This window comes from Equus asinus, chromosome 7 (genome assembly GCF_041296235.1).
Source record: "Equus asinus isolate D_3611 breed Donkey chromosome 7, EquAss-T2T_v2, whole genome shotgun sequence".
Classification (NCBI taxonomy): domain Eukaryota; kingdom Metazoa; phylum Chordata; class Mammalia; order Perissodactyla; family Equidae; genus Equus; species Equus asinus.
In genome coordinates, this window is record NC_091796.1 from 106,867,022 (window position 1) to 106,892,707 (window position 25,686).

Consider the following 25,686-nt stretch of genomic DNA (forward strand, 5'->3'; position numbering starts at 1 on the left):
TTGTCCTCTTCTGAAGGAGTGACTAGTAAGTAGCTTTTGTTAGCTTTAAGTTATTTTGTAGCTACATTGTCTTTTTCAATAGAAGATTGGCTGCTACTGGATTTGTTTTCTTTTCTCTTAGAGGAGTTACACTTCACATTTGAGGGAGATCTCATTTCATATTAGTGTTTGTGTAATTTGGACAAAATGGCTACTGGAACTTAGTGGGGAAAAAAGGAAGGGAACAGGCATCAGGCAGAGCAGTTGATTGAACTTGGAAAAGTGAAGAACAGATCAGAAAACAGTTATACACATAATGAAAACAAGCTTTGCGTCAAGCATGGAGAGATTTCTAGATATAGTGGACCACAAGGAGCTTGGTAGAATCAGGAGGGGGTAGTTGATGGCTCTGTGAACTGCTGAGGTAGAAGTGAGCTATTGTACAGAGTGTGTGTTCAGTTTTAAATGAATGTATTCTTTGGACCTGACGTAAGAGACCAACCAGTGAATTTTTGCATAATGACAGATGTAACTGAGGTAGCCTGGTCTTATATTTTGGGCTGTCATACTTGGGGCATCCTGGCACAGTGTTTTGAGAGAGAGACTAATTCAACAAATGTGTGTCAAGTGTTGATTGTACCACACTCTCTATTGGCCTTTTGAAGCACCACAAAGTATGTAGGCTGGAAGGATGTAGGCAAAGACTAGAAGGAATCGAAAGAATCCATTAAAGGAGATAGAAAACACAGTGATGGTGCTGTGTGATAACTGCCCTCAGAGCGTTCTGTTATAGCAGAACTAAGTGTCAGAGGGAGTCTGTGAAGGCTTCTTGGTGGAGCCCTGGTTCTGACAAGGTGTGTATGGGGGAATGTGGAAGGGAGGAAAGGGGCGTTGCAGAAACACACAGATCGTGGTGTGTTAGGGACTGTGGTGGAAGGCTCACTGTGGCTGCAGTGGAGAGGGTGAAGAGGGAACAGTGGCCTGAGATGAAGCTAGACACAGACCGGTTTGTTGAAATGTTCAGCTTGCATGCTTTCATCAGGCTTTAGCCTGTGAGCACTGGCTAGCCAGCAGGCATAGGATCAGGGGAGTGACAAAATTTCATCTGGAAGATAAATGACAGTCTCAGTCTCATTATGTTCAGCCATAAGATTTTAACACTTACAAGAATAATAGATGTTGTAGCCAAACTTTAAAAATAGATTGTACAGCAGGGTTACTAACTGATGCTTCCTGGGGGTTTTTGAGAGAATCCTTAAACCATTAGAGTTGTCAGAGTGCTCTGGCAACTTAAGATCATTGTACTGCTAAGTGGATGATTTAGACTGTATGTTATTAGTCCTAGCTCCAGTTTGGAAAAACTGCCCAGTAGGCATTTGGGTGCCATCAATCAGCATGAAGGTCCCTGCCACCTTCCAGATGTATGGGGTTGTGGTATTAAGTGGGGAGGGAAGCATCCTGACTTGAAGAATGTTGCAGAGTGGTGTTTTGTATTTTTAACAGAATTAAAGGAAGCATTATTGATTTTAAAGACTGGATTGAGAATATTCTTTTTCAATAAGACCTGAAGTTCACATTTTATATATTCATTCAACAAATCTTTAATGAACATCTACTCTGTGTCAAAGATATTGTCAGGTACTAGGGTTCACATTGGTAAGCAAGAGAGAATTTGTGTTGCCTACATTCTCGTGAGAGATGATCATCAAACTGTTTAGCAAATAAAGTAATTAAAGGTTGTGATGAGAATTATGAAGGTGATATGATAGAGGGAAGGGAGGACTGATGGATGCTGTAAGTGATCTGGTCAGGGAAGGCCTTTCTATGGTGGTAGTATTTAAGCTGAGATCCTGGAGTTGAGAAGAAGCCAGGTATAATGGAGTGAGATGAAAGATTACTTGGAGTAGGGAGAGTATCAGTTATGAAGGCTGAGGAGGGAAAGAGTGGGTCAGTGGAGCTAGAGCTTGGAGGACAAGTGGAGAGGGAGATATGGAGCCAGGAAGGAGTCAGATGGGGCAGCCAGGAAGGGGTCAGACCACACGGGATCTCCTAGGCCACAGAAAGGCATTTGGTTATTCTCAGAGTGCAGGGGAGCCACTGAAGAATTTTGAATAGGGTGGGTTGTATGAGACCCACCCATTTCTCTTTCAAAGAGCTCTTTTTTTTTTAAGACTTTTTCCAGAGCAGTTTTCAGGTTCATAGCAAAATTGAGGGGAAGGTGGAGAAATTTCCCACGTCTTCCCTACCTGCACGCCTACATATCCCCCCCCCATCATCAACATCCCCCACTAGAGTGGGACATTTGTTGCAAGTGATGAACCTATGCTGACACATCATGATTACCCAGAGTCCATAGCTTACCTTGGGGTTCCCTTTTGGTGCTGTATGTTCTATGAGTTTAGACAAATGTATAATGACATGTACCTGTCATTATGGTATCAGACTATTTTCACTACTCTAAAAATCCCCAAACCCTGGCAACCCCTGATCTTTTTTACCATCTCCATGGTTTTGCTTTTTCCAGAATGTTACATAGTTGGAATTATACAATATGCAATTTTTTCAGAGTGACTTCTTTGACTTAGTAATATGCATTTAAGGTTCTTCCATGTCTTTTCGTGTCTTAACAGCCCATTTCTTTTTAGTGCTGAATAATGTTTCATCATCAGGATGTACTACAGTTTCTACCTACTAAAGGACACCTTAGTTACTTCCAAGTTTTGGCAATTATGAATAAAGCTGCTGTAAACATCCAGGTGAAGGTTTTTGTTTGGACATAAGTTTTCAACTTTTTCAGGTAAAAACCGAGGAGTGCAATTGGTGGATCATATGGTAAGATTATGTTTAGTTTTGTAGGAAACCATCAAATTGTCTCCAAAGTAGTTGTACCATTTTGCATCCCCACCAGCAATGAATGAGTTCCTGTTTCTCCACGTCCTCGTCAACATTTGGTGTCAGTGTTCCAGATTTTGACCATTCTAATAGATGTATAGTGCTGTCTCGTTGTTTTAATTTGCATTTGCCTGATGACAGATGATGTGGAGCATCTTTTCATATGCTTATCTGCTGTCTGTATGTCTTCTTTGGTGAGGCATCTATTAAGGTCTTTGGTCCATGTTTTAATTGGATTGTTTATTTTCTAATTGTTCAGTTTTAAGAGTTCTTTGTACGTTTTGGATAATAGCCTTTTATCAGATATGTGTTTTGAAAATATTTTCTCCCAACCTATGGCTTGTCTTCTTTCCTGACATTGTCTTTTGCAGAGCAGATGTTTTTAATTTTTTTTCTTTTTGATGAGGAAGATTGGCCCTGAGTTAACACCTATTGCCAATCTTCCTCTTTTTGCTTGAGGAAGAGTGGCCCTGAGCTAACATCTGTGCCCATCTTCCTCCATTTTGTATATGGGTTGCCGCCACAGCATGGCTTGATGAGAAGTGTAGGTCTGCGCCCAGGATCCAAACCCGCGAACCCAGGCCGTCCAGGTGGAGTGCACCGAACGTAACCACTACGCCACCAGGCCGGCCCAGAAGTTTTTAATTTTAGTGAACTCTAGCTTATCAATTTTTCTTTCCTGGATCATGCCTTTGGTGTCATATCTCAAATGTCATTAGAAGATCATCTAGGTTTTCTCCTATGTTATCTTCTAGGAGTTTTATAGTTTTGCATTTTACATTTAGGTCTGTGATCCATTTTGCATTTATTTTTGTGAAGAGTGTGAAGTCTGTGTCTAGATTCATTTTTTTTTTTCCACCTGTGGATGTCCAGTTGTCCCAGCACCATTTGTTGAAAAGACTGTCTTTGCTCCATTGTATTACCTTTGCTCCTTTGTCAAAGATCAGTTGACTGTATTTATGTGGGTCTATTTCTGGACTCTCTGTTTTCTTCTATGGATATATTTGTCTGGCCTTTTGCCAGTGCCACACTGTCTTGATTACTGTAGCTTTGTAGTAAGTTTTGCAGTCGGATAGTATGAATCTTCTGACTTTGTTCTTTTCCTGCAATATTGTGTTGGCTATTCTGGGTCTTTTGCCTCTCCATATAAACTTTAGAATCATTTTGTTGATATCCACAAAATAACTTGCTGGAATTTTGATTGGAATTCCGTTGTATCTGTAGATCAAGTTGGGAAGAATTGACAATTTGACAATATTGCATCTTCCTATCTATGAACATGGGATATCTCTCCATTTATTTAGTTCTTTGATTTTTGATTTGATTTTGATTTAGTTTTGATTTTTTTTAGTTCTTTGAGTTTTGTAGTTTTCCTCATATAGATCTTGTATGTATTTTGTTATATTTATACCTAATTGTTTCATTTGGGGGATGCTAATGTAAATGGTATTGTGTTTTTAATTTCAAATTCCACTTGTTCATAGCTGGCATATAGCAATGTAGTTGACTTTTGTATATTAATCTTGTATCTTGCAACCTTTCTATAATTGCTTATTAGTTTCAGGATTTTTTTGTTGAGTCTTTTGGATTTTCTACATAGATGATCATGTCATCTGCAATCAAAGATTGTTTTATTTCTTCCTTCCCAAACTTTATACCTTTTATTTCCTTTTTCTTGTCTTATTGTATTATCTAGAACTTCCAGTATGATGTTGAAAAGGAGGGTTGCCTTGTACCTGATCTTAGTGGGAGAAGCTTTGAGTTTTTCACCATTAAGTATGATGTTAGCTGTTGGGTTTTTTGGTGGATATTCCTTATCAAGTTGAGGAAGTTCCCCTCTATTCCTAGTTTACTGAAGTTTTTTTGGTCATAAATGGGTGTTAGAGAGCTGATTCTTTTCTTCCACCTCCTCCTCCTCCTTATTGGTAATGCTTTCTTGAGATATAATAATTCACATACCATATAATTTACCCATTTGTAGTATACAATTCAGTGCTTTTTAGTATTCTCACAGAGTTATGCAACCATCACTACAATCGATTTTAGAACTTTCTCATCACCCTAAAAAAGAAACTCTGTACCCTTTAGCAGTCACCCTACCCCCACTCCCACTCCTTTCTCCTAGCCCTAGGAAATCACTGATCTAGTTTCTGTCTCTTCATGTTTACTTATTCTGTGCATTTCATGTAAATGGGATTATTCAATATGTGGTCTTTTGTGTTTGGCTTCTTTCACTTAGCATAATGTTTTCAAGGTTTATCATGTTGTAGCATATATCAGTACTTCATTCCTTTTTATTACTGAATAATATTCCATTGTTTGGGTATACCATATTTTGTTTAGCCATTCATCAGTTGATGAACAGTTTGGTTGTTTTTACTTTTTGGCTGTTATGAACAGTAATATGAACATTTGTGTACAAGTTTTTGTGTAGACATATGTTTTCATTTCTCTTGGATATATACCTAGGAGTAGAATTGCTGGGTGATATGTTAACTCTATGTTTAACCTTTTTAGGAACTGCCAGACTTTTCCACAGTGGCTATATCATTTTATTTTCTACCAGGAATGTATGAGAGTTCCACTTTCTCCATATCCTCCTTAACACCTGACTTTTTGATTATAGCCATCCTAGTGAGTGTGAGGTGATATCATTGTGGTTTTATTTTGCATTTCCCTGATGATTAATGATGGTGAGCATCTTTTCATCTGCTTATTGGCTATTTGTATATCTTCTTTGGAAAAATGTCTATTCACATCCTTAGCCCATTTAAAAATTGTCTTTTTATTACTTAGTTTTGAGAGTTCTTTATATATTCTAGATACAAGTCCTTTAGTAGATATATGATTAGCAAATATTTTCTCCTTGACTTATCTTTTGACTTTCTTGATGGTGTCCTTTGGAGCACAAAAGTTTTTAATTTCGATAAAGTCCGAGAGCTCATTCTGACTGCTGTGTCTGAGCATGGATTCTAGGGGGCAGGTGTGGAAGCAGGAGAGCAGTCATTAGAACATTGCAGTGGTCCAGGTGAGAGGTGTGATGGCTTCATCCCAGGCATGGCCACAGAGTTGGTGAGAAGGAGTCGGGTGTGAGACAGGTGAGGAGATAGAGCTGATGGAACAAGGTGAGGGATGTTGTTAGGGGTGAGGGAGAGGGAGAGAAAAGGGGTGAATGCTAGGATTTCAGCTTAAACAATTTTGATTCAAAATTTGATTATGCTGTCTGTTACCTGCCACAGAATTGTGATAATTTTTAATCCCTGCTAGAGCCTGAGAAGTGAGCCCTACACTCCCTCCTTAGACATTTTGAAGTTGCTTTTGGTAGTATTAGCATTAGTTGTGCCAAGGAGATAGTTCCAGGGACTCTGACCATCCATAATATCAATGAGCACCTCCTAAGCCACCTCAAATAAACATATAATCTGAGTTAGAACAGTGTGGCTGCTCTTCGCATCCTCTGGCCCTCTCCTAACCAGACTACAGGCTCAAAGCCCCTCTTGTGTGGAGATCATGGCACTGTTGGTGAAGAGGATCACGTCAAGTGAATGAATTTTTGAAATCTTAATGTCATACTTTGACATCTACTTTGAGGAAAAATCTTTTCAAAGGAGGAAATAACACTAGCTGTCATTCGTGAAGTGTTTTATACTTCTACTAGCTTACCAGGAGATCTCATCAGCCAAAAGCAGAAATTAAAACATTTTGGCCAAGGAAATTTTGGTTTACGCATACAGTGTGTTCTCTGCAGTTTTTCTATATAGTCATTAAAAATGATGTTCTAGGGAATATTAATGACATGCAAATGCTCATTATTTATTAAGTGAAAAACTGTGTGTGCCCACACACATGTATCTATAGCTATCTATAGATACAGTGTATCCCTATATGATAGGATTGTGAGTGGCTTTTATTTATTTCGTTGTACTTTTCTGTATTTCAGAATTTTTGATAGTGAACATTTATAACTGTTATAAAAAGAAAATTTTATTTTAAAAACATTACATAAGTTATGGAGCATCAGTCTGTTCATGTGCACACACACATCAAAGAAACAAACCGTTTACTGCTCCTGTGCTGCCATTATGCTTGAGGCTGGAAAGAAGATTGTTGAAATGGGGACGCTTTCCTCATCTGTAAAGTGGAGAGAACAATGGTGCCTACCTCATAGTTTTTTTGTGAGGATTTAATGAGTTAGTGTGCTAAGAACAGTTTCTATTAAGTAATAGTGTTAGCTGTTACCGTTATTGCTATTTGTTGTTGTTATTTCGGCTTTAGTGTCCCTTGCCCTTAAAATGATCTACATGCTTGCCCAAGGCGTCTGCCAGCGGCCATTCTTTCTTGAGCTTGCCTCATAGCCATTTCATTCTCGTTGGATTCTCATGTGTCTTGCCCACCTTTCCGGAGCACTTGCACGAACCAAGGATTGGGGAGCATGGATCTCTCTTAGTCAAGGCAGTCTCACCCCTAAAAAGTTGTAAATTTATGAACTGTGCCACTGTAGGCATGGGGCCAGTGTTCACCATCCAGATTTCGGTTGCACTAGGCACTTAAAACTGTGTGACCTTGGGCAAATTTCTGGACTTTCCAGAGCTTCAACTTCTGCTAAAAGAGGGTATATTAGTCAGTGTTCTCACCCATCACAGAGGGATATGATTATTATTATTTGCTTAACTTAGGGAAGTTCTCGTAAGTTACCCTACTGACTTCACTGTGTTGGCTACTGTGACTATCAAATGACATAGGAATCTGAAGATGCTTGGGAAACTGGAGCTGTTGTACTGACGTAGGGGATTATTATTCCAGCGTTGATTTGGGGCCACATTGAAAAGATGGGATTTTGCTGCTCTTCCATTCTTGTCACTCATTCCTTCCTTGCAAATTTTTCTTTTTCATAACTCATTCGTTTATTCAGTAAATACTTAGTGAGCGCCTCCAGTGTGCCTGACCTTTTCCTGGGTGCCGGGGGCTAGAGGAGTAAGTGAGGCAGATGTGGGCTCTGCTCTGGTGGGGCTTACAGACCAGTGGTGGTGGAGGGGGTCAGGCAGAGATGGCCAGTCAAGAGCAAAGAAAGAGGATGTGTGGAGAGAGTAAAGCAGGGGAGGGGATGTGACAGAGTTCTCAGTGGGGGCAAGGAGGCCACTTTGGGGAGGTGGGCAGGTAAGGCCTTGTGAGGAGGGGACATTTTAGCAGAGACCTGCATGTTGAGAAGAAGCAAAGGCTGAGTGACATCTGGAGAATGAGCATTGCGGGCAGAAGGGCCTCTGGGTGAAGAGGAGTTGGGTGTATTTCAATGGAAGAGGGCTTGGAAGTCGGCTAGTCAGCTCTACAGAAATAGGAAGCCCACAGTTCAAACAGACTGTAAATCCAGCATCCCAAGGAGTTTCTGTTCTAGGGACTTGAAAGTCTCCATAGACCTAATGGGCTAGACTATCCCTCCAGGTCTAATCAGGTACAGAGCATCCATCTGCAGGCCACCTGTCGATGGCCTGTCAGAGCTGCAACCATGATATTGGCAAGGGCCCAGGACTTGGTGGGAGAAAACCCAGAGTCAAGTCTCACCTGTGTGGTCCTGTGGCCCTCAGTACCTTCATCTAAAAGTGGGGGATGGTGTCACCTATCTTTAAATGAGTGAGTGAGCACTTCACAAATTATAATGTGCTGTGTAAGGATTGAGTTGTTTTTTTTTTTTTTGAGGAAGATTAGCCCTGAGCTAACTACTGCCAATCCTCCTCTTTTTGCTGAGGAAGACTGGCCCTGAGCTAACATCCGTGCCCATCTTCCTCCACTTTATACGTGGGACGCCTACCACAGCATGGCTTTTGCCACGCGGTCCCGTGTCCACACCCGGGATCCAAACTGGCGAACCCTGGCTGCCGAGAAGCAGAACGTGTGAACTTAACAGCCGCACCACCAGGCCGGCCCCCAGGATTGAGTATTTTTATCTAGGGAAGCTTTGACTCCAAAGTGCCGACAGGTGTGGGTCTCAGTATGGAACAGATGAGAGGCGCTGTGTGTCTGTGGCTCCGAGTGCTGAGGAGGCTGGGGGCACCTGGCCAGGGTATCTGTTTCTCCACCGTCTCAACACAGTGAGTGTGTTTCTGTGTCTGAGATTGGTTTGGTGTTCTCCTAGTAAAGACTGTCTTTACTAGGTTCTTTTTTCCACATTCCGTCCATTCTGATGGGCTTCAGAGTTCAGGATGTTTCCAGTGAAGGCTTTTCCACACTCGAATCCACAGTACTCTCTCCCTCTTCTCGTTGAGACCCACTGATTCGCGCCTAATCATATGTGGTTTTGTGTCTCTTTACTGTTTCTTTTGCCTCCCTGGCTAGATCATAAGCTATTTGAGGGTAAGAACTGTTTTTAATATTCTTTCCACCCCTCCATAGTATTTATCACAATATAACTTACAGGGGCCAGTGCATATTGAAGTACATTTTGAATTAAAATGCTCAAAAGTGATCTTAATGATAACTGGTTTACTTTCTCTGTTTGATGAAGCTCCAGCTATAATTTTCACCTGAAAGTTCCTTGTTCCCACAATTAAACATGACTTGTCTTTGACTAGGCATTGAAAGAATTATAATTATTTCATTTTTCTAGCCCCCAGGTTTCTTCGATGCCAATAAACATTCCTTTTCCTGCCTGAAGGTCATCTGTGGAAACCTTGGCCATGGCGTCCACATCAGAGCCTGTTACCTTCAGAGAGTTCTGCCCTTTGTACTATCTCCTCAATGCCATTCCCACAAAGATCCAGAAGGGTTTCCGCTCTATTGTGGTCTACCTTACGGCCCTTGACACCAATGGGGACTACATTGCTGTGGGCAGCAGCATCGGCATGCTCTATCTGTACTGCCGGCACTTCAACCAGATGAAAAAATACAACTTTGAGGTGAGTCTTTATACCTTCTTTACATCTTAGCATGCATGAGCCGTGGCTCACTTTTAACATGGTTGTGACTTCTAGGGTGGGATAATTTACCTCTGATTTGCTAGAATATGGCCCTAGTACCTCATCCAAACAATATTTTAAAACCATCTTTAATTGGGTGGAGTATAACTAGAAAAGTTGGTGTTTTTAACTTTTTTCCTGGCTCCAGAAATCTAGCATCGCTTTTTTTTTTTTTTTTTTGAGGAAGATTAGCCCTGAGCTAACTACTGCCAATCCTCCTCTTTTTGCTGAGGAAGCCTGGCCCTGAGCTAACATCTGTGCCCATCTTCCTCTACTTTATATGTGGGACGCCTAGCACAGCATGGCTTTTGCCAAGCAGTGCCATGTCCGAACCTGGGATCCGAACTGGCGAACTCAGGGCCACCGAGAAGCGGAACGTGCGAACTTAACCGCTGTGCCACCGGGCCGGCCCTAGCATCTCTTTAAAAGAGAACACTTTAGTGTTTAACGCTTGATAGAAAACTTTGGAAGTAACGTATTTTTTTTAAGTTTCTTGTTTCTCAAAGTACCTTGACTAGCTTACTTGAATAATCTCTAGTTATTCTGTTGAAATTGTTATTTAAAAAAAAGATTATATCATTATTGGCTAGCTGCCAGAGCATGTACATCTTAAGTAAAATCACTTTTGGAGAACACTGCCATTGGATTCCTGACCTACCTCTGTCCTGTGTTGGTTCACTTGGGCATGTCTGTGTATTGTAGATGTTTGTGGGCACCAAGTATTGACGGACGATCTTTGAAACCCATTTAGTCACTGTCTGTGGTTTATTGAGTACATGGCTTTTGTGAGAGACTCAAAGGTGACTGAGTTATGGCTCCTACCTCATGGCCTCGTGGGGCTCTGCTCTGTCTGTGGTTAGTGGGCTTTTACGGACTAAGACGAGGCTATTGTGTTTAAGAGAAATATTTATGAATATCTGTATTTTAATGAGTATTCAACTCGTTAAAGTTTTAATTTAATAGTTACTTTTTCTTAAGTCTCTGTGCTCAGTTTAAAATAACAAAAATGGTTAGCATGCATATAGCACTTACTATGTACCAGACGTTATTCTAAACCTTACATATATTATCTCGTTTCATCCTCACAGAAACTCTGAGGGAGATGTTATTATCATCATCCCCATTTTGCCAGGGAGACAGCTGAGGCACAAAGAGATTACATGATTTGTTCAAGGTGAAGCAGTTAGTAAATGGTGGCACCATTGTCTGAACTTGGGCAGATTGGCTCTCGAGTTTATATTAATATTTTTGTATAAAAGTTAGAATTATTGCTATTTCTTTTCTTTCATTAATAGCTCATGGGTTTGACTGATCAAATTCCCCAAACATTTAAGACTATTACACGGTTAATCTTTGAAACTATAATTATGAATTAATATATCTGAAATCTCTCAAATACTTCAAATACCTAACAAGGAAGACATGATTCTAACAGCAAACCTCTAACAGGGTAAACCAAAGAAATCCATGGCCAGACACATCATAATCAACTGCTAAAACTAAAGACAAAGAAAAGTCGCCAGAGAAAAATTACACGTTACCTGTAGGGAACAATGATTTGCGTGACCGCAGATTTCTCCTCAGAAGCCATGGAGGCTAGAAGACAGTGGTACCACATTTTTAAAGTACTGAAAGAAAAGACTTGTCAGCTCAGAATTCTTTGCTCAGTGAAAATATCTATCAGGAAAGAAGGTGAAATAAAAATATTGTCAGATGAGGGGCCAGCCCCATGGCCAAATGGTTAAGTTCACGAGCTCCACTTCAGTGGCCCAGGGTTTCACCAGTTCGAATCCTGGGCGTGAACATGGCACCGCTCATCAAGCCATGCTGAGGCAGCATCCCACATGCCACAACTAGAAGGACCCACAGCTGAAAATACACAACTATGTACTGGGGGGGTTTGGGGAGAAAAAAGAAAAATAAAATCTAAAAAAAAAAAAAATTCTCAGATGAAGGAAAACTAAGAGGATTCATTGTCCCCAGACCTGCTTTAAAATAATTGCTTCAGGAAGTTCTTCAGACAAAAAGGAAATGATACCAGAGGGAAACTTGGAACATCAGGAATGAAGGAAGAATAGGTATAAATACCTGGGCAAATACATTAGACTATTATTCTCCTCTTGAATTCTTTAAAATATATTTGACAGCAAAAATTATAACTGAGTTTTCAGGGTGTAATACATAAGACAACTCTAACGTAAGAGGGGAGAGTAAGGGACCTCTATCGTGGTAATGGTTCTCATTCTGCTTGAAGAGGTAAAATAGGGAGTCTGAATAGATTTTGAAAAGTTAAGAGCAACCACTAAAAATAACTGTAAAACGTGGTATAGGAAAAATCACTGTAGACAAATCAAAATGCAATTTTTAAAAATGTTCAGACAACTCACAGGAAAGCAGGAAGGTGGAAACAGAAGAAGGAAAACCAGAAGGAACAGACAGAAAACCAATAAAATGATAGACCTAAATCAAAACATACCAATAATTATATTAAATGGAAATGATCTACACATATCAATTAAAAGACAGAAATGATCCAAATGGAGAAAAAAATAATGAACCAACTATGTATTGTCTATAAAAAACTCAATTCAAGTATAATGATATAAGTAAGTAAAAGGTAAGAGGATAGAAAAAGATGCTGTGTAAACGCTAAACAAAATTAAGTTGGAGTGGCTGTTATTAATTTCAAAGTAGTCTTCTGAACAAAGGAATAACCAGGGATAAATACAGATATTACATAATGATAAAAGGGTCAGTTCACCAAGAAGACATGGCAGTCCTAAATTTGTATGCACATTAACAACAGAGCTTCACAATACGTGAAGCAAAAACTGACATAAATGAAAGAAGAAACAGAAACCCACAATTATAGACGGACACTTCAACAGCCCTGTGTCAGTAATAGAAGTAGTAGACAGAAAATCAACAAGGATATGAAAGAACGGGTTAAACACTATCAGCCAATGTAATCTAGTCGACGTTGACAGAACACTCTACCCAACAACAGCTGAATACACATTCTTCACGAGTGTACATGGAACACTCACTGAGATAGACCATATTCTGGCTCATAAAACACACTGCAGCAAATTTAAATTAGACCAGGCTTTTCAGGCCCTTGTGTCTTATGTCATTTTGTTTTTTCACTTTTTAATTGAGTATGATTTACATAAAGGGTACAGATCTCAAGTGTACAATTTCATGAATTTATATGTGTGTGTACATCCGTGGAATCACCCAGATCAAGACATGGAGCACTTCCAACAGCGCAGTAGACTCCTTCGTGCCCCCTCCCGGTCAGCACTCCTCCCCACGGTCCCTACTCTTCTGACTTCTAACACCACGCAGTAGTTTTTCTGGCCCCTTGGGTTTTAATTCTGTCTTGGGTAACCTTTGGCATTAAGGTTAGTATGCATTAGTGGAATTTGGACCCTTTACTCAGGTTGTAATTGCAACCCAGTTCTCTTTTATAAAACACGCATTTCATTGATCACCATTTTATTGTCCTTTTTCTTTAAAACTGTGTAACTGTTTTTAAAATCTCAGCCACCAAACTCAAAAAAGCTTAAGTTAAAGAAACGGAGTTTGGAGCTCCCCAGAATGAAACTACAAATTACAGCTGACTGCCAGTTTTATAGTTTTACCTAGAATTGGTTTTCTGTTTATCATATGATGAGCCTGTGGGCTTTGGAGAAATGTGATGTGCTAGGACAGCCTCCACAGGGACAGCCAGAGCTTGGGGGGGTCTAGGACAAATGACTGGCCTCAGCAGCCTAGAAGGGGACTCCGCGAAACCCATGTCTATACTGTTACTGGCTCTCCCTTACGGAGGGACTGTAAAAAAATGGATTTTACTGGGGCCCAAATCCCCACTTGGCAGCCCTGAGTGTCAGTAGCATTTTTGAGCACCCATACGGTATGGAATACAAACGTAATTGTAGAGAATCACAAAGGAAGTAGAAAATAAAAATTCTGTTTGGAAAGAACACAGAATTTCACTTTAGAATATTAGGGTTTGAAAACAATTGAAATATCTGTCTGTAAAACACATAGGAAAGATCTGGAGGAATACCCCCAAACTATTCCTGATGGTCACCTAACTCTAGGTGGGACTGAGAATGGGATGGGGTGAGGGAGTGGGTGTGAAGGGGAGGTTGTTTTTACTGCTCCGGTCACTGGAAGAGAAACTTTATTGAGGCCCCAGGGCCATGGGGCTCAGGTAGGAGTCTGCCCTTCGGGCAGAAGAGGAGCCAGAGGAGGGGCCTTGTTCGACCTTCTTCTTGGGGCACAGGTTGTTGGAGTGGCTGCACTTCTTGCGGCAGTTGGCAGCACGGGTGCAGATGAGCACAGCTCTGGCGGCAGATCATCCTGTGGCACTTGTGTTCCTGGGCAAGCTGGCGGGAGGGAAGGCTCAGTGATGTCGCTCCGTGGGTGAAGCTCCAAGCACAGGGTGGAGCCTTCCTGGGTATTGTAGTCTGAGGGAGCGCCGTCATCCTCCAGCTATCTGCCCGCACAAACCAGACGCTGCTGGTCAGGCAAGATGCCCTCGTTGTCTTGGATTTTAGCTTTAACGTTCTCAGTGGTGTCACTGGCCTCGACCTCGAAGGTGATGGTCTTGCCCGTCAGGGTCTTCACAAAGATCTGCATCTCTGCTTCCACTCAGCCACCTTGTTGAGGAGGAAAAGGTTTCTTTTTAAAACTTTAAATACTGTAGAATTATTAGAGTTTTTTGGTAATACGAATGTATTCAGGGGCCAGCCCGATGGTGCAGTGGTTACGTTCGCACATTCTGCTTTGGCGGCCCGGGGTTCACCAGTTCGGATCCCGGGTGTGGACATGGCACCGCTTGGCAAGCCATACTGTGGTAGGCGTCCCACGTATAAAGTGGAGGAAGATGGGCATGGATGTTAGCTCGGGGCCAGTCTTCCTCAGGAAAAAAAAAAAAGAGGATTGGCAGCAGATGTTAGCTCAGGGCTAGTCTTCCTCAAAAAAAAATAAAATGAAATAAAGAATGTGTTCATATATTACTTATATAAACACAACGACACAAACAAAGATTTGTTTTGAGCTTTGGCTGTCAGTCATTAGCTTTGTGATCCTAGAGATGAATTGAATATTTATGTCGTCATTGTCATTTTCATCTTTTGGGCTGGCTGGGTCTTAGAATTGTTTGCTACGTCCCCATGTTTTACAGATAAGAAACAGTAAGATTCCCAGTGTAGGTGACCTAGCTGGTTGTCTAACCATCGTGCTCATTTCTTTACGATAAAAGGCAGAGCTTCCACAAAAGTCTGGATTTAGAGGACAATACAAACCAGATCCAGGATCTCTTTGGAATTTCACAGTGAAAATTGAGAGATGCATCAACTGGTTTAATTTTGGGAAAAATCTAAGATTTTATGGGAAGGTAAATAAAAATAAAAGTTAGTTTACCCTCTAATAAGCCCATGTAGGGCGTGGCTGAAAGATCATGTTTTCAAATGAAGTTATGTTCCTAAAGAAGAAAGCAGACCTTTTACGTGGTAAATATAGCCTGGCATGGGTTTTCAAGAATAATGCTTCATTTCTATACAAGTTTGTGGGAGAAGGCAGATGGAGACACAAGGAATTCTTCCTAGCTAGTGCCAAAAGCACTAAGAAAATGTTGTGAGGAGCTAATAACAAGAACAAAAATGTTACAAACTTGTTAAATATATGGATATGACGTATGTAAGAATAGACCAGAAACATAACTTGATCTGAGTTCCTAATTTTGTTTTGAAATTAAATGTAAGAGCTCTCTCTTAGCATTCAGCAAGTTGTTGAAATTTCATGGATTTAGGGGCCAGCCCGGCGGCATAGTGGTTGAGTTCTCATGTTCCACTTCTGTGACCTAGGGTTTGCGGGTTCGGATCCCTAGTGTGGACCTGGCACTGCTTGTAGGGCCATGCTGTGGCAGCATCCCACATAAAATAGAGGAAGATTGGCACAGATATTAGCTCAGTGACAATCTTTCTCAAGGCGAAAAGAGAAAGACTGGTGACAGATGTTAGTTCAGGGACAGTCTTCCTCACAAAAACAAAAAAACGGAAAGAAATATCATGGATTTGTCTTTGCACTGACTGCGGCAATGCTAGTTCTCATTTCTGCAACTTTCCCACACTTTCTCTCCCAGTGAGCTCATTCAGTGAGTGTTTCTCAAGGCCCGTTCTAGGTCCTGAAGATGTAGCAGAGAACACAGCAGGCAAAGTCCCTGCCCTCAGGGAGCTTAGAGTCTACTGGGGAGAGCCAGGAAAATGGATAAGAGACATGCACGCATAAACCATTGGGGAGAAGTTTCTGAGGGGAAAGTAACCCAGAGATGGGGATGAGGAGCGCCAGTAGGGATGGTTGCGCTTTTAAATAGCAAGTTCAGGGAAGGTCTGACTGAGCAGGTGACAGTTGAACAGGGACCTAAAGAGAGTGGACAGCACGCCATGCTGATATAGCTGAGGTGGAGTACACCAGGCGGAAGGGAGGAGAGACCTGATCACAGGGACACGTCTGGGATCTTTTCCAGTTAGGAAACTCCTGCTTCAGAATGTTGTGAATGTTTCATTGACTTCTACCTGGTATATTTTTAAAAGTGATGCAGAACTGAGAGTTTTTCTCTTACTGTATCAGCCAAAGGCGCGTTTGCCTAATGCCTTTTCTTGTCTTTCCCTATGGAAGTAACTCTTTGATCTATTGATTAGGATCCTGTTATCTAGATTCTGGTATGTCAGTAGCATTACAATATAGGGTTTCACTGATGTCCTACTCAGCATGGTCGCTTCAGTTCATTAGTTGCTGGGAATCTAGCTTTCAAATATTGGTTACACAGACTCACAGTGAAAAAATATCTTACCAGATGTTCATTCTCCCTAAATTGACCTACGTTCAATTTAATTCTGACAGGTTTTTTTTTTTTTAATGGCAATTGACAGGCCAATTTTAAAATGTATATGAAATTGTAAAGGGTCAATAATAGTCAAAATACTAGTGGAAAAAGAAGAACAAGATGGGAGAAGCTGCTCTACTGGGTAACAGGATATCATAAAGCTTCTGTAATTAAGGCAGTGTGGTATTAGCCCAAGAATAGATAAGTAAATCATTGAAACGGAAGAGAGAAATCAGAAACCTCACAAGTTTATGAACACTTGAGTTATTGCAAAGGTGGCACTACAAAGCTTTTCCAATAAGTGGTGTGAGACAGTTGGGTATGCATATGGAGACAAAATGAGACTTGATCCCTCCCTCACTTCAGGTTATTTTGTCTCAGCGCCTTCTAGGTATTTTACCATGTCTCTTGACTGCCGAGACTTCTGCTGGCGGTCTAACTGTTTCCTTTATAGGTAATCTGCTTAGTCTCTCTCTTTACAATTTTCTCTAGTGACAGAGTCCCAGGCCCTAGGGACTTCCTTCAAGTCCAGCGAACGGCCCCTACTTCAGTTTGCTGTATGGAGTTACAGAAATTATGCTAGAAAAGCAGATGCCTTTGTGCAACTTTTAGATCTTTAAAAAGTTGTATAAATATTCAAACTTTAAACGGTGGTTCTTTGTTAGTAAAAGAAGGAAAATAGTGGAACAATTCTTAAGAATTGAATGAATTCATATCTTATTGAGTCTTCTCCAATATTTCTAAATAGTTCAGATCTATTGGTTATTTGATATGCTAGCAGTTTCGACTGAAGGTTCAGCTTTGGCATATCAACAAAAGCTCATAAGGAACGCCTTGTCAGACTGCACAGTTCCCACAAACCTGCTCACAAAGAGCGCTTTTCCCCTGGTGTGGTTTGTCTGTGTCTGAGGGAGACCTGCCTGCCACGGAGCCTCAGAAGGCTGGCTGGGTGCTGTCCTAATGGTGAAGTGTTTGTCCAGAAAGCTGTTGCTAGCATCTTTCAAATAAAACTTTTTGTCTTTAAATTTTTTGATTGCTGGGTTTCTATTTGAGGAAGTCACATTGCTTCAACAAGGCAACAAGAAGTGCCCCCAGGAAGTTGGAAATCAGGGAAGTATAAGAGTTAAACACACAGTAGATGAGGTCTGAGATGGACAGAATCTCCTTAAAGAGACAGAAGAGTGGCTCCCAGGCCAGAATAAGATTGAACTGTCCCCATATCAAAAGAAAAGAGAATGCAACAGAAGGATGAGCATGTACAGTCTGCTGTGTAACTTGTGAAAATGAAAAGTCAGGCCGAATTACCTGTGCAGCTGCGGGAGAATCCCTTTGAGAACTACGATCCCCTTGGTCTGGCTGGCTCTGGTGCTCACAGTGGTTTGCTCATAAATTGCTCCATGCTTGCCAGACGGCTTTTGAACTAAAACATGCTGCCCATGTACATGGGCCAGTGGAGGAAGAATATACTGGTCGTATTTACATGAGCACTCTGGTTTGTATAACCATTAATTCATTGTAAAATAATAAATTGGCTTTTTGGATTAAACTTCCACTTCTTGTGCATTAGATGATCATCAGACAACCTGTCTGGGCTGATCGACAACAAGATACTAAAAAGCTTGAGAATCTGGGTCAGGAAGGTTAAGGGCCACACCCTAATTCATCAGTGTGAATCTGTGTGTTAGGCACAACTACACACTTTCGTGTGTAAAGTCATGTGCATGTGGTAAAGCTATGAATAAAACAAGGGACTATCCCAATTTCAGGGTAGTCTCATTGTGTAAGGTCGTGTACATGTGGTAAAGCTGTGTGAGAAGCAAGGGAAGAATTAATCCCTGTAATAACTCTTTAAGCGGTGGGATATGATCACGCATGTATGATCTTATTTCGTTATTTTAAAACATGAAAAACACAGAATATGCAATGTGGCACTTGATACACAGCTACCTGGCGTCCTGAGGCGGCAGCCCGGCCTGCCCTCTCCTCTCGTGTACCCGTCAGAGCTGACTGTCCTTCCAGTGACCCACCTGTACGTGTATGCAGTGCTGACAGTGCTTGTTTCTAAATTTGTGGATGAGTCTTGCTCCTTTTCCCAGACCGTGAGACCCCTGAAAGTGGCACTTTTGTTTGTGTCCCCCACAACAAGCACAGTGAAGCCGTCAGTAAACACTTAACTGCTTAACCCTACTTCAGTGTCCATCTCATTTGAAACTAGCCGTTCTTTTTTTTTTTTTTTTGAGGAAGATTAGCCCTGAGCTAACATCTGCTGCCAATCCTCCTCTTTTTGCCGAGGAAGACTGGCCCTGAGCTAACATCCGTGCCCATCTTCCTCTGTTTTATATGTGGGATGCCTACCACAGCGTGGCTTGCCAAGCGGTGCCATGTCTGCACCGGGATCCGAACCGGCAAACCCTGGGCCGCCAAAGCGGAACGTGCGCACTTAAGTGCTGTGCCACCGGGCTGGCCCCATGAAACTAACAATTCTTTTAAATAGGCAATTTGATATTATTAAGGTCTGTCTCTATTTGTAGACTTATATGAAAAATGGTACTAGATTGGTATTTTAATGAAGTTGGTGCAGTAAGATCTCATTTTAAATAATATATTAAATGGAGAATTGGTTTTATGAAATAGAAATACTGCTTACATGGGGGCTGGCCCTGTGGCCAGGTGGTTAAGTTCACATGCTCCGCTTCGGGGGCCCAGGGTTTTGCTGGTTTGGATCCTGGTTGCAGACGTGGCATCGCTCATCAAACCATGCTGAGGCGGCGTCCCACATGCCACAACTAGAAGGACCCACAACTAAAAAAAATATACAACTGTGTACTTGGGGGATTTGGGGAGAAAAAGCAAAAAAAAAATAAAGGACAAAGAAATACTGCTAACAAAGATAGTAGTAGTGGATTTGAACCTTGAGTGTTTGGGTATCCTAAAAGAGGTTTTCTGTATCCTGATTCAGTCATAAAAAATAACCCTCAAATATTTTGTCTTTTTAAATAAAACGGAGTTTTTGTCAGTGTCTTCTTACCCTGCATGTCAGTTAGTAATAACCTAATCTCAATGATTGTCTCCTGCTGTGGGGGGCGTAGTCACGGGCCTTCTGAATCCACCCCTGTGCTCCTTCCAAGGCCATGCTTCCTACTGGCTGCTCCCAGCCAGCGACTGTGTGCAGGTGGGACGCTCAGGCAGGCTTATTCCTGTGATATAGGTGACTCCTCTGACAGGTGACTTTGCCTTGGCGTGTCCCTGTTGGCTTGGCCAAAACTTTCTTAAACTGCACTGCAGGCTGAGATTTACCTCTCCAACCCTCCTTCCTTCCCTCTCTCCTTCCCAGGTTGCAGACCTGCATTGTGATCAGACAATTCTTCCTGCCTCCTCCTCCTGCTTCCCCTTTTCCTTCACAAGTATTTCCCCAAATAAATGCCTCACGTGTCTAATTCCATCTTTGGGGACTGCTTTTCGGTGGACACAAGCTAATGCAATAATATACTTCAGTCTTTCAAGACTGCTATAGCCTTCCTGAATTTTTATCTACTTGTTTTGTCAATTACTGTGAGGAGTGTTGAAATCTCCAGTTGAAATCGTTCATTTATTTTTCTCATTTCAATTCTGTCAGTTTTTGCTTCATGTATTCTTTTTTTATTGTGGTGAAATATACATAACATAAAATTTACCATTTTAACCATTTTTAAGTGTAGAGTTCAGTGGCATTACGTACATGCATGCTGTTGTGTTGCTTCTTGCAATTTAAAGCTCTATTAGTAGGTACCTTTACATTTAGGATTGTTATGTCGTCTTGTTAAACTGATTTTTTTGTGTGTGAGGAAGATTTGCTCTGAGCTAACATCTGTTGCCAATCTTCCTCTATTTTTTTTTGCTTGAGGAAGATTATCCCTGAGCTAACATCTGTGCCAATCTTCCTCTACTTTGTATGTGGGTTACTGCCACAACATGACTTGACGAGTGGTGTAGGTCTGTGCTCAGGATCCAAACCCAGGCCACTGAAGTGGAGTGAGCCGGGCTTAACCACTATGCCATGGGGCCGGCTCCCGAATTGATCTTTTTATCGCTATAAAATGTCCTTTTATCTCTGTTAATATTCCTTTGTGTGGTATTAATATAGCTACTCCTGCTTTCTTATAACTAGAATTTGCATGGTATATCTTTCTCCATTCTTACTTTTAGTTTATCTGTGCCTTTATAGCTAAAGTACATTTCTTTATATATATAAAATAGATAGCTTGAATTTGAGAGTTGAGTTCTTTTTTAGCCAGTATGACAATCTCTGTCTTCTAATTGGCATATTTAGACCATTTATATTTGATGTAATTATTGATATGGTTGGGTTTAAGTCAAGGTTTCTCAACCTTGACACTATTGACATTTTGGTCTTGGGGTGCTGTCCTGTGTATTGTAGGATGTTTACCAGCATCCCTGGCTTGTAGTATTTCCCCAGTTGTAGCAACCTCCAGACGTTGCCAAATGTCCCACTGTAGGGGGTGGGCAAAATTGCCCCCAGTTAGTAACCATTGGTTAAGCCTACCGTCTTGGTGACTGTTTTTTACTCATCCCATCTATTTATACCTTGTTTTTTTTCTTTTCCTACTGCCTTTTAGATTATTTTTTCATATTTCTATTTTATGTGTACTATGGCTTATTAGGCTCTACCTGTTTTATCTTTTTAGTAGTTTTTCTAGGGTTTGCAATATGTGTCCTTTAACTTATCTCAGTTGTGAGATAATAATAATAATATAATAATATAAAATAATAATAATAATATAATAAGAAGAAATATATATATTGATTTCTGCCCTCGGTTCCCGGCACGGAGCTCCTAAAACTCTTATAATTTCCTAAGTAATAACACCAGGAGCATCTCTTGTTCTCATATTTGTCTTTGACCTATCCCTGACACAGGGCTCCTGAAACCCTTGTAAATTCCTAAGTGATAAGAGCACTAGGAGCATCTTTTGTTCTAATGAGGCAACTCTGAGTGGGCTCATAGATGGGGGTTGGTTACCAGAAAGACCAAGCCATGATTAGAAGCTTGGAATTTTCAGACCCCCACCTTCCCAACTTCTCCATAGAGGCGAGAGGGGCTGGAAATGGAGTTAATAATTGATCATGCCTACATGAGGAAGCTTCCATGAAACCCCAGTAGCACAGGGTTTGGGGAGCTTCCAGATTGGCGAACACATCCACACTGGGAGGGTGATGTACCCCATCTCCATAAGGACAGAAGCTCCTGCTCTCGAGACCCTCCCAAACCTCACCCTATGCATCTCTTCTTCTGGCTGTTCATCTGTATCCTTTGTCATTTAATAAACTGGTCAGTGCAAGTCAGTGTTTCCTTGAGTTCTATGAGCTACTCTAGCAAATTAATCGAACCCAAGGAGGGGGTCATTGGAACTTCCGATCTATAGCTGGGTGATCAGAAGCACAGGGATAACTGGTGTCTGAAGTGGGGGTGTAGGTGGCAGACTTGTGCGACTGAGCCCTTACCTGTAGGATCTGACGTTGTCTTCGGGTAGATAGTGTCAGAATTGAGTTAAATTGTAGGACACCTAGCTTGTGTCAGAAACTTGCGTGTCTTCGGGGAAAACTCCCACACATTCAGGAGTGTCACAAGTGAAGTCTTCTCTCTTTAACTACTCAAATTGGACATTATTATTATGGTATTTTACAGTCATTGTTTAGATTTCCTCACGTTTTTACCAACTTCTTCACCCACTATTCCTTGTCATTTCTCAGTTCTTCCCTTTGTCACTATCTTACTTCTTTCTGGAGTACATCCTTTAGTACTTGTGTTGAGGTCTTTTGGTGTTAAGTACCCTCTTTTTTGTTTGTTTGACTGTCTCTCTGTCTTTGAATTGTTTGGACAAGCATACTATTCAGGGCTAACAATGTTTTTCTCTTAGCACTTGGAAGATGATATTCCACTGTCTTCTGGACTCCATGGTTGCTGTTGAAAAGTCTGTTTTTTAAAGGTTGTTCATATTTGGTTACTTGACTTTTTTCTCTGACATATTAATATCTTCTCATTGTCTTTGAGGTTTTACTGTTTCACTACAAGGTGTATGTGTGTTGTATCTCTTTTCATTAATCTTGTGCAAAGCTTGTGCTCCTGAGGATACAGGTCTTTCATCAGTTTTGGATAACTTTAAGCCCTACCCTATGAAGATATTGCCGTCCCTTATCCTCTCTTCTTTCCTTCTGGAATCCCAATTAGTTGTAGGTTGGACCTTCATTTTCTATTAACTTCGATGACTCAACTTCTCTTTCATATTTTTTATCTTTTCATCTCTCTTTGTTGCACAGATCTGTCATCTAGTTCAATAATTTTCTTTCAGCTGTGACTAACCTGTTTAATCCACCCACTGAGATTTGAAATTCTTTTGATTCTTTTTCATTTCTGATAGTAGCTTGCTCTTATGTTTGTTTCCTTTTATATTTCTTTAAAAATTTTAAGCATATTTCTTTTACGTTCTGGGTCTCTTCAATCTAAATGAAATACTTGGGTGGGAGTGAGGGGTTGTCCAATTCTATTATTGCTTTTTTTAGTTGATTCTTTTTCATGGGACTTATTTTCCTGTAATATCCGATTTCTAATTATGAGCTATGTGGCTGATCCTAATATATGTGAATGCTAAGGGACCTGGGTGAGACTGTGCTACAGATGGGGTTTATGGTCAGTCTGCCAGGCACCTTGGAGTGCTGCTAACATGGAAGCACTTCAGATAAACTGCCTGGCGTGGAGCTTTCTTTTGAGTGGAAGGGAAGAATAAATTCACACTCTCATGCTGAAGAGGGCAGGCTTGTGATTACAATTTCTTAGGAAAGATTCTTCCTTTTTATTCTCTCCAATCAGTGTGTGAGATAAGACAAAGTTCCATTTGCCAGTAGATCGATTTTTCCTTAGTTTGTACTTGCACTGAGGGTTAGGTCTTCAGGGGCTCTGACTTTGGCAGGGGATATCAGCTCCAGCTTCCCACCTCATCTGGCCTGGAGTCTTGTTCTCGTTAACTCTGCTCAGCTCATAAACCAAGGTTCCAGGTGTTGGTCACATAGTCCCAAGGTAGCCTGTAGCTCCAGGGCTGGCTTTATTCCAGTTTGGCAACATTCTTTTTGTTTTTTTGCTCCTGTAGATTTTCTTTACTTTCTAAAGATCAGCTGTGCATTTAAAAGGATGTTTAATGTATCTTACTCAGCATTTCTGGGTGTTTGGAGAGGAATGTTTTTCAGAATGGCTAGACTATCATACTGTTGGAAGCTGAAGCCTCATGTTTTGTTTCTATCTGAAGTCTAGTTAAGTGTTGATAATCCAGTTCTTGGGATGTTTTGGTTCTTAAGTCAAGAGCCATAAAATTTGTTAATAATCATATGAAATAACAGTAACTCAAGCCCAGTACATTGGTTTATTAAAAAGTGTGTGTACCAGCACTCCACACAGATATTCAGACTTACAGCTCATCTGAGTGATTTTTGTCTTGCAACCATTCGTTCAGAAAAATTACACAGCCATTTTAAGTTTATGCCATGACATGGCAAGATCTCCCAGAAATGATTTTGATTCTTGATGTGGTGGTGGTTTTTATATTACAGTTTCCCAGGGAAAATGTTCTCTGTTTTTTTTTTTTTTTTTGAGGAAGATTAGCCCTGAGCTAACTGCTGTCAATCCTCCTCTTTTTCCTGAGGAAAACTGGCCCTGAGCTAACATCCGTGCCCATCTTCTTCTACCCTGTATGTGGGATGCCCACCACATCATGGCTTGCCAAGCAGTGCCATGTCCACACCTGGGATCTGAACTGGCGAACCCCGGGCCGCTGAAGTGGAACGTGCGCACTTAACTGCTGTGTCACCAGGCCTTCCCCAACTGTTCTCTTTTCAACATCCTGCCCCCAAGTTCAAGACTATACGTATCTAAAACATGTGATGTCACTTTCTTCCCTCAAAGCAGCACCCATGGATCCTGCTAATGAAACCATCACTTTCATGTTACCCACACTCCAGACGATAAAGTCCTTTTATTCTCCTTCCTCTCTACAAGCCTACCAAGCCTTCCATCTACACGCCTGTGATTCACTCAGAAGAGAATGCACAGAGCAGCGAGGCAGAGCACAGAGCAGCGAGGCAGAGCAGGGCCTCTGGAGAGAGTCACACTTGAATGTGAATCCTGTCTCTTGATTCCCTGTAGCTGCGTGTCCTTAGATAAATCACTTAACCTTTGTAAAATGAGAGTAACCGCGCACCTGCCTTCATTGTTGTCTGAGGATTCCAGGAGACAGTGCACGTAAAGTGATTAACAAGATGCCTGGTGCAGGGAAACGCTCAATAAAGGAGAGTTGCTGTGCTTTCATTGCTGCTGTCATCGTTGTAACCAGATGTTTACTGCCTTCATGCCTGTTCTATTTGCCACTTCTCTGCGCTAGGCCCATACTACCTCTGGCCTGAACTATTGCAAAAGGCTCCCAGCTGGTCTTCCTGCCTGGCCCCACTCCCTCCTTCCGTCCTGCTCCTAATCGGGGGTTATCAGAAACAGCTTGGACTGATACACTGGCAAAATCAGGAATCTTCAAGGGTTCCCCTTTTCTTTTTTATAGCTGAAAATCCAAATGCCTTACTCTGTATCACGATCTGGCTCCAGATGTATTTACATGAGAATACCCTGAAAGTTGTAAAGTACCAGATGAAAGTGAGCTCCGTCAATACCACCTCCACTCGCTGTGGGCGGCTTTCATGTGCTGTCTCATTGCTACAGCTCAGCTTTAGGAGGGCGGGCCTGCGACCTACTTTAGTTAATATTGCCATGGCAGCTCTCTCAGTACCCTGAATGTGGAAGGCATTCGTATACGTTTGACAGATTGATTACCATCTAAATTACTACATCAGGGATCAGAATGGTTTATTGGAGATCTTGCCATGTCTTAGCAAGGTCAAAACGGTCGTGTTATTTTTCTGAATGAATGG

The 25,686-nt window shown here is 41.3% G+C and overlaps 1 protein-coding gene and 1 pseudogene across 9 annotated transcripts in view; one reads left to right on the forward strand and one right to left on the reverse strand.

The window, feature by feature from the left end:
* The window catches only part of TECPR2 (tectonin beta-propeller repeat containing 2), a 101,700-nt gene that overhangs the window by 1,578 nt on the left and 74,436 nt on the right, over positions 1 to 25,686 (forward strand). For 8 of the 9 annotated variants that reach the window (XR_011504807.1, XR_011504808.1, XR_011504809.1 and 5 more), the window contains exon 2: positions 9,473 to 9,761. Coding sequence is in view for 5 of the 9 variants with exons in the window: in XM_070514342.1 (XP_070370443.1) it covers positions 9,543 to 9,761 (219 nt within the window). In the remaining 4 variants the exon portion in view is untranslated. The remainder of the gene's footprint in view (positions 1 to 9,472; positions 9,762 to 25,686) is intronic. The other variant, XM_070514347.1, reaches the window with a different exon arrangement.
* LOC139045741 (ubiquitin-ribosomal protein eL40 fusion protein-like) lies at positions 13,904 to 14,600 on the reverse strand (annotated as a pseudogene).